Here is a 16,435-nt window from a genome sequence, read left to right as displayed (position 1 = left end):
TTTGCCACCTGTTCTTTCTTAAAGTCTTATAAAATCAATTCCATTTACAAGAAGAAAATGGAAGGGGCTGTGGATTTAGCTCAGCGGGGCACAGCACCTGCCTGGCAAGCGCAAGATTGTGAGTTCAATTCCCGGTACCGGAAAAAAAAACAAACAAAAATAAATAAAAAAAAAAAAGAAAGAAAATGGACTCAATTCTGTGGCAATGGTAGCTGGTAATTTTATAATTACTTTCCTTTGGGCAGAGTGTGGTGGCACAGACGTGTAATCCCAGCACTCAGGAGGCTGAGGCAGGAGGATCACAAATTCAAGGCCAGCCTGGACTGGTGAGATACTGACTCAAAAAAAAAATTACTTTCACTGGAAATACTGAAAACTGGAAATGACAAATTTTGACATTTTGGGGGTAGTTTTCTAGCCCTTGAAATCAAATACCCTGGGGCAGGACTTGCCTTCAAAGACAGTGTTTTGGACTTGGGTTATAAGTGGCCAAGAGAGAATAAGTCCCAGAGGCAGAAGGCTGATACCAGCTAGAATGAAAATGTTACAGGGCTTCCCCACAGTGCCAGTTTGTTCTTGTCTAATGATTGTGGTTGTTCTTTATTTTATTTTGGTGGTGGCACTGGGGATAGAACCCACGGCCTCATGCACATTAGGCAAGTGCTTTTACCACTAAGCCACATCCCTGGGTAGGCTGTTCCTTGTTAAATGTATGTTTCTGTGGTCCTCAAGATGGAAGCCAGGCCCTTGTACATGTTAGGCAAGTATTTTACATTGAGTTACATCCCACCCATCTCCCCCCGTCCCTACTGGGGATCAAACCCAGGAGCATTCTATCACCGGGATACATCTCCAGCTCTTTTTTAGTTTTTATTTTGCAACAGGGTCTACCTGGATTGCCCAGGCTGCCCTCAAAATTGTGGCTGGGACTACAAGTGTGTGTCACCCTGCCTGGCCTGTTCTTTCTTATACAGAAAAATGGCCCATAATCTTAACATTCAGAAACCAATTAACATTTTAAAAATAAAATACAGCCAGGCATGGTGGCACACCCCTGTAATCTCAGCAGTTGGGAGTCTGGGGTAGGAGGATTGCTGAGTTTGAGACCAGCCTGAGGTACACAGTAAGACCCAGGCTCAAAAAACAAAACAAACAAAAAAAACAAGCACATCCCATCCTCAGGAAAACAGGTAGAGTGGCATACCCAAAGTGTGAGCAATGCCTCACCAAGTGTGTTTCCTCCACACATCTGAGCATTATGATGTGAAAGTGCAAAAAGAAAGAACAAGAACATCTGGGTGCTCACCTGGTAATCCTAGCTTGGGAGGCTGAAGCAGGAGGATGCCCGTGAATTCAAGGCCAGCCTCAGCTACACAGTGAGTTCAAAACCAGCCCAAACAACATAGCAAGACCCTGTCTCAAAAAGAGACAGACAAAAGAAAACAACATGGGCTAAAATAAAATGGGGAGCCTGATGTTTCACGCAGCAAGTACTCTGAAGACATTTACTCTCTCGTAGTGTTTTACTTTAATCATTTTTTAAAAGAAGGGTGGGGTGTCTGGATAAAGGAAATCATCCCAAGGAGCCTTAAATAACGGATTATAAATCTTTTTGTAAAACCATACAAATATTTCAACAATAAATGCACTCCAGAGATACAAAGAGAAACCAAAACGAATGAGCTTGGGGTTACACTTGTAAAGCCCCAAGTGGCCTCAAGGAAACAGGTGTGAGCGGCGCAGAGGGCTCCGCCAACCTCGAGGGAACACCACCCCCTACTGTACCCGTGAAATTGGAAAGCAGGAAAGCTGCTCGCAACCCAGCAGGGCTTCTGCTGGTCTGGATCAGAGAAAACCCAAGAAAGATGCCTAGGATGAGGAGGCTGTGTAGGGACTGGAGGGAAAACAGCCCAAACCTGTTGTGGGGAATTGGAATCCGCTCCCCATGGGAGAGTAAATGTAAGGCCTTCGAGGTCAGTAAAAAAAATTCCATCGGATGGTGACTTCAGCGGGGAGGCGACCAAGTGCCTTCTGCTTGTGGCCTGCTGCATTGGGGACGGTCCTGGAGTCACAGCTAAGAGCAAGCCCTGACGCTTCCTCACTGGGACAGCGGAACCAGCGGCTTTCTGGCTATGGCTTGGCAACTCCTTCCTTCCTTCCTCCCAACTCCTTCCTTCCTTCCTCCCAACTCCTTCCTTCCTTCCTCCGCACCGGGCAGGGCTCCAGCCCTGGGAAGGAAGCCTCAGGGAGGGGGCGATCGGGAGCGGATCGGGGAGCTGGTTAGGAAGGAGGTGTAGGGACTGTCCCCAAACACGTTGGCATAAGAGGACTTGAGGAACTGGACGTAGTTCTGCATGCTTCGGTTGGTGCTCTCCGACTGCTCCAGGCGGTCCTTCAGGTCCTGCAGGCGGCTCTGGTAGCGGCGGTCCGCCTAGGGGAGAAATGGGGTGAACAGGACAGCTGATTCGGAGACACAGGACTTTCACGCAGGGTGTCAGGCTGGGGAGGTGCACAGGGAGTGAAGACAAAGTCTCTGTGCCAGATGTGGTGATGTAGACCTGTAATCTCAGCCCTCAGGAGGCTGAGGCAGAAGGATCCACTAGAGTTCAAGGCAAGTGTTGGTAAATTCAAGGTCAGCCTGGATGACACAGTGAGACCCTGGTCTCAAAAACCTTAACAAAGAAAGGAGAGACACAGAGAGACAGAGAGACAGAGAGACAGAGAGACACAGAGAAAAGGCCTCATCATGTTGCCCAAACTGGCCTTTAACCCCTAGTCAAGCGATCTTCCTGCCTTGGCATCCTGAATAAAAGAGTACATCACCATATCAGGATTGGGGATTTTTTTTTTTTTTTAAATTCCAAACCTAGATTATCGTGGTAATTGGATGACTTGAGTGTACTCCAGAAAAACTACCAAATTCTACAACTGGATGTGGGCTTCTTGTTATGAAGCCCAGGCTGGCCTCAAACTCACAGCAATCCTTCTGCTTCAGCTTCCCGGGTGCTAGGATTACAGACATGCACCATCTTGGCCCAGCTGAATTGTATAATTTAAGTGAGCAAATTTTATGGGATACAAGTGTCTTATAAAGTTGGGGTTTTTTTGTTGTTTGAGACAGGGGCTCACTATGTAGTGCAGGCTGGCCTCAAACCTGCAGCGATGCTTTTCCCTCGGCCCCCTGAGCACTGGGGTTATGTGCGTGCACAACCATACCCCGTTGAAGTTGTGTTTAAGAGGTATCTACATGGGGAAAGACAGAGATGGAAAAGGAACTGGGAAAAAACGGTTAGATTCATGCGAACAGTGACACAAGAACACCCTACCCTGCAGGTCCCAAGGACTGAAGTGCAATCGGGCCCTGTGTTTTGGTCCCCGCCTCCCGCCAGACTCACGTCCTCCCGGCTCCGCCGAAGCTGGCTCAGTTCGGTCTTGGTCCTGCTCAGCTGGGTCTCAAGGTCCAGGATTTTGTTCTGGGCCGCTCGCTCTTTGGACAGTGCCTGCTCCTTGGTCTGCTCCACCTGCACAGAAGGCACAGAGGTGGGCAGCTCCCCTGGCGCCTGGCAGACAGAAGCCTGGCACGGCGGCGCTTGCACACTGGTATGAGAAGAGCTCCCAGAGGCTGAGCGCAGGAGCTAAGGGTGGAGCCTACGCCTGAGCCCCCGCTTCGCTACCCTTCCCCAGCGAGGACTTGCAGGAAACTAGCCATCCTTGAAATCGTGACAGTCCTCCTGCCTCGGCCTCGTAGCACTGGGGTTACTGGCGTGCCCCGCTACTCCTGATTCTCCCCACGAGGACACGAGGCTCCCCACGAGGTGGCAGGTGCCACCTCACCCACTTGTCAGATGGGCAGACGGGCTCAGAAAGCTGCGGTGTTGCCGAGGTCACAGAGCACAGCAGGACTGACAGACACTGACCTGCCGCCTGGCATCCTCGAGGGCGCCCTCCAGCTGCCTGGCCAGTGACCCGCACTCCCGGGTTTTCTCCTCCAGCCGCAGCTGGGACAGGTGGATCGCCTCCTCCCTCTTGGCGATCACCTGCAGGAACTCGACATTCTGGGCGCTGGTGGCCTCCAGTTTCCTAAGTGAAAGCGCCCAGTCAGACCCCGCGCCAAGCATCTCCGAGGTCTGCAACGAGCAGGCAGCCGGGCACCGGGCAGTGGGAGCACTGGTTAGAGAGCAGCGAGAGGACGGCGGCCCGCAGCTCGGGAGGGGCGCTTGCTGGGGTCCGCGTAGCGGTCCCTGTCACCAAGTTGGAGCCTTCAACTTCCGCTGTTCACTGTGGCCTCCCTCGGCAAAGGGACTTCAGCTGGACCACTGAGACAGCCCGCAGGCAGCCGTGGCCATTCCAGGGACACACACTGTCCCCGCTGCCTTCTAGACACCTTCCAGTTTATCGTCACCGTGATTACATATTCGTTTGGCAGTTCCAGGGATTGAACCCAAGGCCTTCACACTGAGCTACCTCTATCTATCTTTTTGAGACAGGTTTCACAAAGTTGCCCACACGGCTTGAACTTGTGATCCTCCTACCTTGGTCATAGGCATGGCTACACCTTCTAATTTCCCTTTTTTTTTTTTTTTTTTTTTTGTTTTTTTTTGGGTACCAGGGATCGAACTCAGGGCCTTGAACTTGCCAGGCAGGTGCTGTGCCGCTGAACCACATCCCCGGCTACACCTTGTTTAAGGAGAGTCCAGAGTCCTGCGAGGCAGGGCACAGGTAGAGCCTAGGAGACACTGCCCAGTGCCAGCTCCTACAGGGCTGTGAGGACCCTGGGCCCATCATCTCTGAAGCTCAGGCTGGGCCCAGGAGATCCCAGTGTCCTTCACCAGGTGCTAACAGGTTCCAGTGAAAAGCAAAGCTTTGGCAGTGCCCAGCTGTGACCCCTCCCTCAGCTCAGGGCCTCCATAAGGAAACTGGGCTAAGACCAGCCGGCAAATGTAGACTGACGTATCGTGAGCCTCTCTGTAGGAGGTAACGTGCTAAGCCTGCTCCATGACCCTCTCACTGAAGACTCAGGCCTCACCCTTGAAGGAACTTTGGAGAGCTGAGGCAGGAGGATCGCTGTGAGTTTGAGGCCCCTCTGGACTACACAGGGAGACCCTGTCTCAAAAAAACAGAGCTGGGGATATAGCTTAGTGGCACAAGTGCCTGTCTGGCAAGCACAAGGTCCTGAGTTCGATTCCCAGTACTAATAAATAAATAAATAAATAAATAAAAAAAAAAAAAAAAAAAAAAAAAAAAAAAAAAAAAAAAAAAAAAAAAAAACCTCACAAAATACCCCAGCTCCCAAAAAAGATGAGAAACCTTAGGTCCAAAGTAGTGAAAAGATTTGCTCAAGGTCACAGTGCAATTGAGTGGCAAAGCTGAGACCCAAAGCAGGGCTTCTGATTCCAACAGTCCATGAGTAAGACAGTGGTTAGATCAGAGGGTCACAGTGAAGGTGACTGGGAACACAGGACAGCAAAACAGGGAGCAGGCTGAGGGTGTGTAGAGCAGTGGTACAGCATTTACCTAGCATGAGAGAAGACCTAGGTTCGAGGTCCCAGGAGCACAAAAAAAAAAAAAATATATATATATATATATACACACACACATAGAAGCTAGGCATGGTGGCACATGCCTGTAATCCGCGCACTTGGGAGGCTGAGGCAGGAGGAACTTCATGATCCAAGCTCAAGGCCAGCCTGAACTACACAGCGAGACCCTGTCTCAAAAAAGGGCAGGGAGAAGCCCCCGCCCTTCCTGCACACCAGGCCCGCTGGTTCGCTAGGACCAAGCGTGCCTTTGGCATAGGTGGTGCCCGGGGCAGGCTGACTGGTCACAGCGTCCAGCAGTGTCCCTGAGGCTGAGAGCCCGTTCCCCTGTCCCGCGTCCTTACCACTGCAGGAGGCAGCGTCCTCTGAGGTCTGCCTAGCACCTTCCGGGGCCTCGAGTCCCTCGGACACTTGCGCACACTGAGCACAAAGCAGCTAAGTGGCTGAAAGTCTCAGGTCCTAGGAAGACAACAGAGACGGGACCAAGTGCCTCTAACCTCTCCAGTTCATCCACCTTCAGACTCAGCTGTTTATTTTCCTTCTGGGAAGCCTGGTGTTTCTCTCTCGCCATCTCCAGCTTGTCCCCCTGGTGTTCGATCTAAAAGGACAGGAACACAGACTAGTTTACAAAGGAATTTCCCTTCGGGAGACCAGGAGGGAATCCTCCTTCCTCCCAGGACCTGTGGTCCACAGCCAGGAGAGGCCTGCGTCCGAGGCTCGGCGTAACCTGGAGAGGACAGCAGGGGCAGGGTGGCCTGTTGCGCCCCAGAGCCGGGCTGGCTGCTGGGGAAGCACACACAGTGTTGCTTCCTTGCTCCTCCCCTCAGGGAGGGGCCACTCTGGGTCCCAGCTGAGACTGCAGAGGCAGGGAAAGGCGGAAGCAGACGGTGACCCACCTAACAGGCCACCACCCTTTCCCAGTGACAACGCTGGCGTCATCCATTGCACCCTTCTCCTTTCCTGGGGACTGAGTAGCAAGGTGGCAGGACAGCCATCGACCTTCCGTGCTGGTGACTTTGAGAAGGCCCTGGGGGGCTGCTCTACGCAGAGCCTCGGGTCTCAGGGCTCCAAAGGTTCACGCAGGAGACAGGACAGCTAGAGTCTGAGCACACGGCTTGGGTTCCATCCCGTCAAGACACAGCAGCTCTGTGGTGCCGGGGCTCTCCTCTCCCCTGCAGGACCTAGGCTGCTCTCTAGGAAACGGAAATGACAGAGCCGCCTCACCGAGTTCCTGGCAAGTCCCTGAAAGAATGGCAGCTCGAGAGAGGGGACGGGCCCTGCCCAAGGCCACACTGCAGATGTGGTGGCCTAGCGTTTCTGAGTCGCGGTGGGCAGCGGGCTGGGTTCCGGGAACCCAGAGGCAGATCGCTGCTGGAGGAGCCCGAGAGCTCCTGCCCCTCAGGGCAGAATCTCAGCAGCGCGTCTGGGAAGAGCAAGCAGAAACGGTTAGAGCACGAGAAGGAAAGGGAGCAGCCTGGTGGGGCGGCGGAGCACAGCGCTGGGGTGAGGCAGGGCAGGGGCCCGGGGTCCCCGGCAAGTGGCGGCTCCTATGACGACAATCACTTTGTGCACACAAGGCATTTGGCACACCAGACTTTTATTTCACAGCACTGATGATAGCTCCCTCCTTTCCGAAGTGGCAGTCGAGAAAAAGGCGGCAATCGTCCCTTGGGAGCCGAGCGGCTCATCTTGGCAAGCGGGCCCCTGCTCGGGTCAGGTCGTGGGACCCTTTCTGCCAGTCCCTTACCCGGCTGCGCAGATCGGAGATGATGGCTGTCAGGTCGATGTTCTTCCTCTCGTAGCCCTGCAGCTGGTCCTGGCACTCGGCCAGCTTGGCCTCTGTGATCTTGAGGATGTCCGGCAGCTGCTGCAGGTCAGCCAGCTGCAACTGGAACTGCCGCCGCGCCTGCTCAGGGAAAGGGATGCAGCTGGCAAGGGCCTTGGGAGCGGGCAGGGCCGCCCCAGGGGATCTGCCAAACCCACAGGCAGAAGTGCGCCGCTGTAGCGGGGACACACAGCCTGCCTTGCTCTGGGGCTTGGATGCAGGTACAGTGGTCACTGAATAAAAATGGGAGCCAGGCGTGGTGGCGCATGCCGTAATCCCAGCACTCAGGAGACTGAGGCAGGAGGACTGATGTGAGTTTGAGGCCAGCCTGGGCTACAGTGAGTTCAAGGCCAGCCCAAAGTGCTTGGCGAGACCATGTCTTGAAGAAACAAACAAGCAAACCAACAAATAAAATGCTAAGGTCGCTCAGCCTAAGTCAGGGTTTAGGTCAAGACTAGTTCCCAGAGGCTGAAGCAGGAGGATCGTTGCAAGTTCGAGACCAGCCTGGGCTACAAAGTGAGCTCAAGGCTAGCCTGAACTGCACAGCGAGACCCTGTCTCAAAAAGACTAGTTCCCATGCCCTTAAGAAAGCAGCCAGAATGCCACAGGTGAAAGGTAGCATAAGAGATACCTGGGCTTGCGCATCGCTGTACATAACTAGGAAACAAAGGACAAGAGGGGAGTGAGCTGCCGGTTATTAAACTAATTAGTGGCTGAGCCTGACCCATCCTGTCTCCAGGGTTACCGCTAGGACGCTCCCTGTACTTGGCCAGCCGAGCAGCTCTGCAGCAGGCTCTCTGGGAAAGGGACAGGAGGCCTATATTTTGGTACGAAATAAAGACACCATGCAGAATGAAATGGATGTGCCAGAGACCCAGTGGACCTGTGGACTGAGTCTACCTCACTGTTCCGTGCAGCAGGGAGTTGTTTGCCATTTTTATATATTCTATTTTTTATTTTTGAGACAGTGTCTTGCTGTGCAGTTCAGCCTGGCCTTGAACTTGTAGTGATTCTCCTGCCTCGGCCTCCAAGTGCTGGGATTACAGTGTACCACTATCTGGCTATCTGCTTGTAGGAAACGGAAGCCGGGGACGTAGCTCAACGGCACTGCACATGCGTAGCATGTATAAGGCCTGGGTTTGATCCGTGGCATCACAAAAAAGATGCGGAAGAGGAAAAGGAAGAAGATCGAGGATGGAAGGATAGAATGTGAGAAGGAGCAAGAAAGGAGGAGAACACAGATGTGGGGGGGGGACGACAGGAAAGCCAGTCACTCTCTGTCATCCCAAGCGGGGAGCCAGGGCGCACGGAGGGCGGACACAGACTCAGAACTGGGGCGGGAGAAAGCAAGGAGGGGAGCAGTACCGCCTCGATCTCCTTGTTCATCTCGTCTTTAAGGATCTTGTTCTCCTTGTCGCAGCGCTCGAGCTGGGCAGCCACTTCGTCGGCCTCCAATCTGGTCTTCATCACCTGGGACCGGGACCACAGTGCGCCATGGTGGGCAGAGCCGGGCCGGGTGTGACCTGCCTTCCGCCCCCAGCGGTATTCTAAGCGGCCTACCTGGCTCTTATAATTGTCAATCATCCCCTCGTAGTTCTTCACGGATGCCTTCAGCTGCTGGACCTCGTGATGTGCCTGGTTGAGCTTGTCCTCCATTGGGGCGAAGCTGGCCTGAAGGGGCGGCTCATGAGCGGCCAGCAGGGAGGTCCCCATCGGGCTGCCCTCCCGCCCTCCCACTCTACTCCAAGGGACCAGCAAAAGCCGCTGGGCCTGGGGGCGCACGCCTGTAATCCCAGCACTCAGGAGGCTGAGCCAGGAGGATCACTGCAAGTTGGAGGCCAGCCAGGGCTACATAATGAGACACTACCTCAAAAAAGCCAAAAAATAAAATTAAAAAAAAGCAAGCACCAGCGAAGGCAAGGCCCCTTCCTCTAAGCCACACAGCAATCAGCAACTGTCCTCAACTCGAATGTGATCAACTGAAGCAAGCAGACACACAAGTAAGGAAGAGCTCGTATTCAAAAGCCACAAGCACCGAGGAAAGGGAGGGCCGGGTGCAGCTCGGGTGGAATCCCTGCTTGCCTCACACACATAACACCCCGGATTTAGGTCCCAGCACCACGGAGAAAAAGGACACAAAACCAAGACACGCTATTTACGCCTTATGGTTGATACATTGTGTCAACTTGGGGAGTCTAGAGGTTTGGCTAAGTGACTCAGCAGGGAGCCAGGGTGCTTACTTTGTATACATCCTGAGCCTGTGGAAGAGGAGGGCATGGAGATTATGTGAGAGCTACGCGCCCCTTAGGTGGGGGTAGCCTGTTTACAAAGTAAGGGAGGGAAAGAACCTGCTTGCCGCCATTCCTCCGGGTTTGCTCTGGCTGCACTGCTGTTCGGCTGCCATTCCCCCTTGCTCTTGTTGCTTTGCTGTCTTCTGCCTCGGAGCTAGCCACGTACAGACTGAAACTTCCACAAACTGTAAACTAAATAAACCTTTCCTTCCTTCATTTTGGGCGTTGGGTATTTTGTCTCAGTAACGAGAGAAAAAGTAACCAAGACACAACGCCTGTCACTGGCTGCATATTTACAGCTCTGTAGTTACTTTGTTTTTCCCAGCAGGCATGGGATTAGACTGTTCTCACTGCTTTGCAACATGCACGTGTATGTATGTGGGGTGCTGGGGACAGAACCCAGGGCCTCACACATGCTAGGCAAGCGCTCTCCCACTGCACCCCCAGCCCCCAGCGCCTCCTGTTTTAAACTTGTGTGTGCATACTTGGCTTTTATAATTATGCTAAGTAAAAAGATACATTCCTAGGGGGTGTAACTGAATGACAGCGCATTTGCCTAGTACGCACCAGGCCCTGTGTTCAATCCCCCAGCACTGCAAGGAAAAAATACACTTCTAAGAATATCATTTTGAAGCCAGGTATGGGGGCACACACCTGTAATCCCAGCAGCTGGGAGTCTGAGGCAGGAGGACCGCCGTGAGTTCGAGGCCAGCCTGGGCTACATAGAGAAACCCTGCCCCCACACTTCCCAAAAACCATAAATAAATAAATACAAGTATCATTTTGAATGGCTACACTGTATTATACCAGGCAGACGTACCAGACTATAACTAATCCATCTGCTAATTATCAGACCCAGGTTATTTTCAGTTTACTTTGTAGTACAAGGAAGACTTACTACTCACATTCCCACCAGAGTCGCTAAAATCAAGATGACAATTCCAAGGGTCACCAAGGAGACAGGGAGCAGCTGTCACTGCTCACACACCACCGCAGGGAACATAAATGCTCACAGCCACTTTCGCCTCTATACCACCCACTGGAGCCAGGGGGACAGCCTGGCAGCTTTCCTGCAGGAGCGAGCCAATCCAATGGGACAAACTCGCGCACAAAAAGGTGCACAGCGGCACTATGTGAACAATTCCAGAGGCCAGACGGCAGAACGGAGCAACAGACTGTGACCTGTGCCTACAATGACATTCCCCCAGCACCGAGGATGAGCAAACAGCCGCACCCAACAGGGGCGATAACACAAACACAGACTGGGCGAAAGCCACACGAGTATCTAAACTACATGAATCTTCTCAATGTGGTGGCGCACACATGTAATACCCAGCACTCAGGAGGCTGAGGCAGGAGGATCACTGCGAGTTCGAGAACAGCTTGGGCTACAGACAGAGCAAGTTCAAGGCCAGCCTGAACTGCATAGTGAGACCCTGTTTTAAAGAAACAGCAAAATAAAACAGACAAATCTACAAAGTTCAAAGCCAGGCAAAAGTGACCTGTGGGGACAGAAGTCAGGACAGTGGTCACCTCTGCAAGGTTGTTAGCCAAAAGGAGAGGTCACTGGGGTTCTGGTGAGGTTCATTCAGAATGACAAACCGTGTTCACTTTACGGAAATTCTAGGACTTACATATTTTTCCATGTAACTTCCTTAAGGTCAATCTTATTCAACAACGAAGTCAATAAACACAACAGTAAACAAGCCTAAAAGCTACTGCCCAGATTAGCAAACACCAAGGCCAAACCCGTCTCAGAAATGTCACCCTCTGTCTGAGCGCCTTTGGCTCTGGCGTGCTGGGCAGGTGCAACAAAAGCCAAGAGTCAGGGCTCCAGAGAGAGTCAGGTTCAAATCCCATCTCCAGTGCTTTCTCAGCACAATCCTGGCAAGACCCTGGACCCTCCCCAGACCACCGTTTCCTTATCTTTGGGGCCCCAAGCTCTGTCCTGCCAGGAGCCAGGAAATTCTCACCGAGCCCTACAGCCAGCAAGAGGCGGAGCCAGGACCTGGACCAGGCCTCAGCGACCTGCGCGCCCTCCCTTTCACTGTGCTGCTGACCTGAGCCAGGCGTGGTGGCACATGCCTGTCATCCCGCCCCTTGGGAGGCTGAGGCAAGACTGCTGTGAGTTCACAGCCAGCCTGGGCTGTACAGTGAGTTCAGGGCTAACCTGAACTATGTAGAGATGTCAGCTCAACCCAAAATCCAAACAGAAAAAAAGGACAAAAACTTGCACTGCTGCCCCCAGGCCTCCGAAAGACCCCCTGGCTGGTGTCTGCCCACCCAGGCCCACCAGCCTTGGCCTCCCCGTTCCCCGCCTGGTCCCCTGGGCCCCCGGGACCTTCAGCCGCTCGTTCTCCAGCTTGAAGGCGGAGTACTCAGCCGTCTGCCGGTGCAGTCTTTCCACCAGGCTGTCCCGGTCCTCCCGCATCTTTTCTTCCAAGGTTTGTTGCTGATTTACAAGATCTGTCACCCGGCTGGAAGGGGGCAAAGTGACAGCGGCAGAGGATCAACGCCACAGCTCTGAGGCCTCTCTGTGGGCGAGGCCCTGGGCTCCTCCCAGGCTGCCCCCATTCCTGGCTCCCCAGTTTCCAGGTGGCACAGCTGCTTTCCTGTGCCCGTGTCCTGCCTCCCAAGGGTCCTTCAGATCTGTTCCCCACGCCAGCCTCATCTACAGCTCAGTCACAAGCGATGACCTAGTGAGCACCCATCAGACTGTGATTCTGTTCCTCAGGGCCTCAAGGATACTCCTGTCCGTCTGGACCTCAGATGTGTCACACAGCCTTCCCTCTCAGTACCCATACCTCATGGTCCACCATTGGGCAAATACTTTTTTTTTTTTTTTTTTTTGGTTTTTCTCTGGTACCGGGAACCGAACTCACAACCTTGCGCTTGCCAGGCAGGCACTTTTTGCCGCTGAGCTAAATCCCCAGCCCCATTGGGCAAATACTTATTAGATGCTGCCTAGGTCCAAACACCTTCTCTGGGAAGTACGCACCTTATCTGACAAACTTTTACTCACCCTTCAAAACCCAGCTCTTATTTTCCCTGCTCAGACATTCCTTCCCCAACTCCCCTCATCTGTACCACGGCACTTCTACCTTAGAGATCTTCCTCCCACTAGATGAGAGCGCCCTGAGGATGGCACACAGCCTGGGGTCTCTGCACCTGCTGAGCTGGCGGAGGCTTTCCCGACCCGGGAGGCCCAGCCTCAGCCCAGGGAGCCCGAGTCTCTCGTAGCCCCGTCTCCTCCACTGGAGCACGGGGTGGGGAGCTCACGGGTCGTGTTCCTGCTGCTGCCAGGCAGCACAGAGCAGGGCAGGCGCCCGGGGCGGTCGCTGAAGCCCGCAGCCAGCTCCACCAGGAGCCCCGACCCAGGAGCCTCAGAGCCGCTGACCCAGGGCAGCTGGCCGTCGCCTGCAGCTCCTGTGCTGACACAGGGACCTACTCATTCAGGACGATAATTTCCAGCTCCAGGTCTCCCTTGTCCTTCACAACCTGGTTGTAGCGGCTCCTCCATGACTCCAGAGTGGATAAAGCTTCGGCAACATAAAGATCCTGGGCAGACGGAGAGGGCAGTCAGCCGCCTGGCGGTGCAGGGTTCACCCTAAGTGACCCCTGCCCCGTCTGCCTGACCCCTGCTCCAGGGCACCAGAAGCCGCTCCTGGACTCCCAGCACCACCTGCGGTGGCTGCAAACCCGGCACCATCACCCTCATCCCCAGAGCGGAAGTGGCCACGGGAGCCCTCAGCCATCTCCACCCACCAGCCCGCCCGCGACAGGGTCTCCCTGCCTAGCCCAGGCTGGCCTCAAATTCGCAGTGATCCTCCTGCCTCAGCTTCCTGGTGATTCTGCCTTCTCCTTTTCCCGTCAGCCCCTCAATACCCGCCCCCGAGTCCACGAGCGCTGTCCCTCCGCTCTCCCCCCGCTGCCCGCACCTTGTCTGCGAGCTGCACATGCAGCTGCTCGGCGTACTCCTCGCTCTTCTCGGCCCGCTCCTTCTGCGCCCGGATGGCCTTCTTCAGGGACTCCTTGTCTCGGTCTCCCTTCTGCTTCAGTTCCTTCAGCTGCTCCATGATGGCTTCCACCTCCGCCTTGTGCTGGTTCCCGCTGCGCTCCAGGTTCTGGGGCGAGGGGGCGGCAGGGAGGGGCAGAGGACGGCTCAGTGACTGAGCGAGCACCCTGGCGCCCGCCACCCCGCTCTCAGCACGCGGGGCCGGGGGGGGGGGGGGGGGGGGGGGGGCAGGGTGCGCGGGCGTCCTCTGAACGCCTGACCAGGTACTCAGCAGCGTGCTCGGTCAGCGGGCAGAGCAGGCCCTGCAGAGGACCCGGGCAGCATCAGAGACTGTGGTCCCTGGGGGGCCGGCTGAGCTGAGGGCCCCAGGGCACGGCTCCCTGCTCCCTGCCTGATGACCGCTGGGAGAGGCCCAGACCTTCAGGCCCCCTGACCTCCAGCATGGCTGTCAGTGCCCGAGTCTCTGCCCATAAAGCCCGAGTGAAGGTCCTGGGTGGGACCTCGCCAGGCCCCGCCTCCTCCGGCGCAGCCCCGTGGCCCGGCAGGCACCTTGCTGTTTTGGTTTTTTTTTGGTGCTGGGAATCGAACTCAGGACCTTGTGCTTGCCAGGCAGGCGCTGTGCTGCTGAGCCATATCCCCAGCCCTAGGCACCTTGATCTGCATGCACAGGCGACTGTTCTCAGCCTCTTTGCACCGGAGCTGTGCCTGCAGGTGCCCACGCATCGACTCCATAGACTTAGAAAGCTCAGACGCTGACTTTGCTTGGGCCTGCGGGGAGATCAAGCAAGGCAAACAGGATTTGAGCCTGGCTCCGGCACCCCACTGTGCTCTGCTGCGCTGGGTGGTGCAGAGGGAGGCGCGGCGCCGTACCTTCTCACACTGTATTTCCTGCAGGAGCTCTTCTACCTCCTTGTCCTTATCCTGCAGCAGTAACAGCAGCCGCTGCGGGAAAACACACACTGTCATCCGCCCCGCGACCAGGCAGAGAGGCTCGGCCAGGGGAGGACGGGACAGAGAGCCCGGTCACTGGGGCCCACCGTAAAGAAATCCACTGGCCCCTATCACCGAGACCCTAGTGGGAAGCACCTAACATCTGGATTACATTGTTTCAAAAGTAAGGGCTGGATACATGTAGCTCAGGGCTACAGTGGTTGCCTAGCGTGCCCAAAGCCCTGCACTGGATCCCAGCACTGCAAAACCGTAAGTAAAGCAAAGCATCAAGTAAGATCCCTAAGAATTTTTGTAGGTCATGATGGTACACATTTGTATCCCAGTATTCTGGGAGGCTGAGGGCGGGGGATCACAAGTTTGAGCCCAGCCTGGGCAACTTAAGTGTCTTGGTGAGATCCTGTCTGAAAATAAAAAAATTAAGAGAAGGGCTAGGAAAAAAAAGAGAAGAGCTAGGGATATAGCTCAGTGAATAGGCCTTCAGTTCAATCCCCAGTACTGACAATGAAGAAAAATATTTCAAAAATAATGAACATCTATTTTGTAATTGAAAAAAAGTAATGCTAATGGTGGAAAACATTGAAAAAAACAAAACAAAACACAAAAAGAGGTCTAGGCGGGTGCAGTGGCACACACCTGTAATTCCAGCACTCGGCAGGCTGAGGCAGGAGGATCATTGCAAGTTCGGGACCAGCCTGGGCTACAAAGTGAGCTCAAGGCCAGCCTGAACTGCATAGCAAGACCCTGTCTCAAAAAACAAAAACCAAAAAAAAAAAAAAAAAAAAAAAAAAAAAAAGAAAGAGCTCTAAAGTTCTCATTTTACCCACACATAACCATTCTCCTAAGTCAAGAGATTTCAGTAAAACAACTAAGATGTATTACGCCCAACAATGAAAGTAATCACTCTGTAATGATTACATTGCAAAATGTAACCATTTCGTTCTACAATCCACAGCGATCTTACCCTGTTTACAGAACCGAAGGAAACACTGCATGTTGATGCACTGCTGTATCATGACACAACCTCCAATCAGAAAACACAGGCTTAGCTGTGTCACCACTGTCCCTCAGAGACCCCTCTTTTTTTAGTGTGTTTGGTTGTTTGCTTTTTGCTAATGGTACCGGGGATGGAACCTATGACCTTCCAGCTCAGCTACAATCCCTCTGTCCTTTTTTAAAATTTTTTAAATTTTGAGACAGGATCTCAGGTTGCTCAGCTGCCCAGGCTGGCTCAAACTTAAGATGCTCTCGCCTCCCAGTGTGGATTCTTTAATTAACATCCTACACGCATGACCCTTCAGTGCTGAGGGATCCATTTTTGGAATGCTCATAACAATAGAACACAAAGAAATGTGTTCTCTTCAAATTCTTGTTGTTTGTATTTTTCTAAATAACACATGAATTTCAGGCAAAAATTCAAAAAATTTCAATCTTCAGCATAAACAGGTTAAGCATCAGCTAGGTATGGTGGCGCACACCTTAATGTAGCACTTAGGAGGCTGAGGCAGGAGGACAGCAATGAGTTCAAGCCCAGCCTGAACTACTGTACAAAACAAGAATCACAAAAAAAGGAAAAAGACTTAATTGTCCATAGAACACATTGGCTTGAGAAAGACTGTTACACTTGTAATATGTTGAGGTTTTTTTTTTTCTGTCCTTTTTTTGGAGACAGGGTCTCACTAATAGTTCAGGCTGGCCTTGAACTCACTTTGTAGCCCAAGCTGACCTTGAACTCACAGTGATCCTCCTGCCTCAGCCTCCCGAGCGCTGGGATTTTGGCATGTACCACCATGTCCAGCCTTCTTACACGGCGTTTTTT

General features: G+C 53.4%; 1 protein-coding gene across 13 annotated transcripts in view; it reads right to left on the bottom strand.

Moving 5' to 3' along the window:
- Nucleotides 1–1,504: 1,504 nt before the first annotated feature.
- Odf2 (outer dense fiber of sperm tails 2) overlaps nt 1,505–16,435 on the bottom strand; it is a 34,601-nt gene continuing 19,670 nt past the window's right edge. For 8 of the 13 annotated variants that reach the window (XM_005413547.2, XM_005413544.2, XM_005413546.2 and 5 more), the window contains 12 exons: nt 14,539–14,610; nt 14,320–14,436; nt 13,592–13,777; nt 13,102–13,211; nt 11,995–12,130; nt 8,923–9,033; nt 8,728–8,832; nt 7,285–7,443; nt 6,035–6,135; nt 3,918–4,080; nt 3,396–3,521; nt 1,510–2,431 (listed from right to left, as the gene is read on the bottom strand). In XM_005413547.2, coding sequence (XP_005413604.1) covers nt 2,243–2,431; nt 3,396–3,521; nt 3,918–4,080; nt 6,035–6,135; nt 7,285–7,443; nt 8,728–8,832; nt 8,923–9,033; nt 11,995–12,130; nt 13,102–13,211; nt 13,592–13,777; nt 14,320–14,436; nt 14,539–14,610 — 1,575 coding nt within the window. In that variant the 3' untranslated portion in view covers nt 1,510–2,242. Of the gene's footprint in view, nt 2,432–3,395; nt 3,522–3,917; nt 4,081–6,034; nt 6,136–7,117; nt 7,444–8,727; nt 8,833–8,922; nt 9,034–11,994; nt 12,131–13,101; nt 13,212–13,591; nt 13,778–14,319; nt 14,437–14,538; nt 14,611–16,435 lie in introns of those variants that run through there. The other 5 variants (XM_005413552.2, XM_005413555.2, XM_013509400.1 and 2 more) reach the window with 3 other exon arrangements.

Source organism: Chinchilla lanigera, unplaced genomic scaffold, assembly GCF_000276665.1.
Source record: "Chinchilla lanigera isolate Chin_1 unplaced genomic scaffold, ChiLan1.0 scaffold00169, whole genome shotgun sequence".
NCBI lineage: Eukaryota > Metazoa > Chordata > Mammalia > Rodentia > Chinchillidae > Chinchilla > Chinchilla lanigera.
This window is presented reverse-complemented; position numbering and strand designations above follow the sequence as displayed.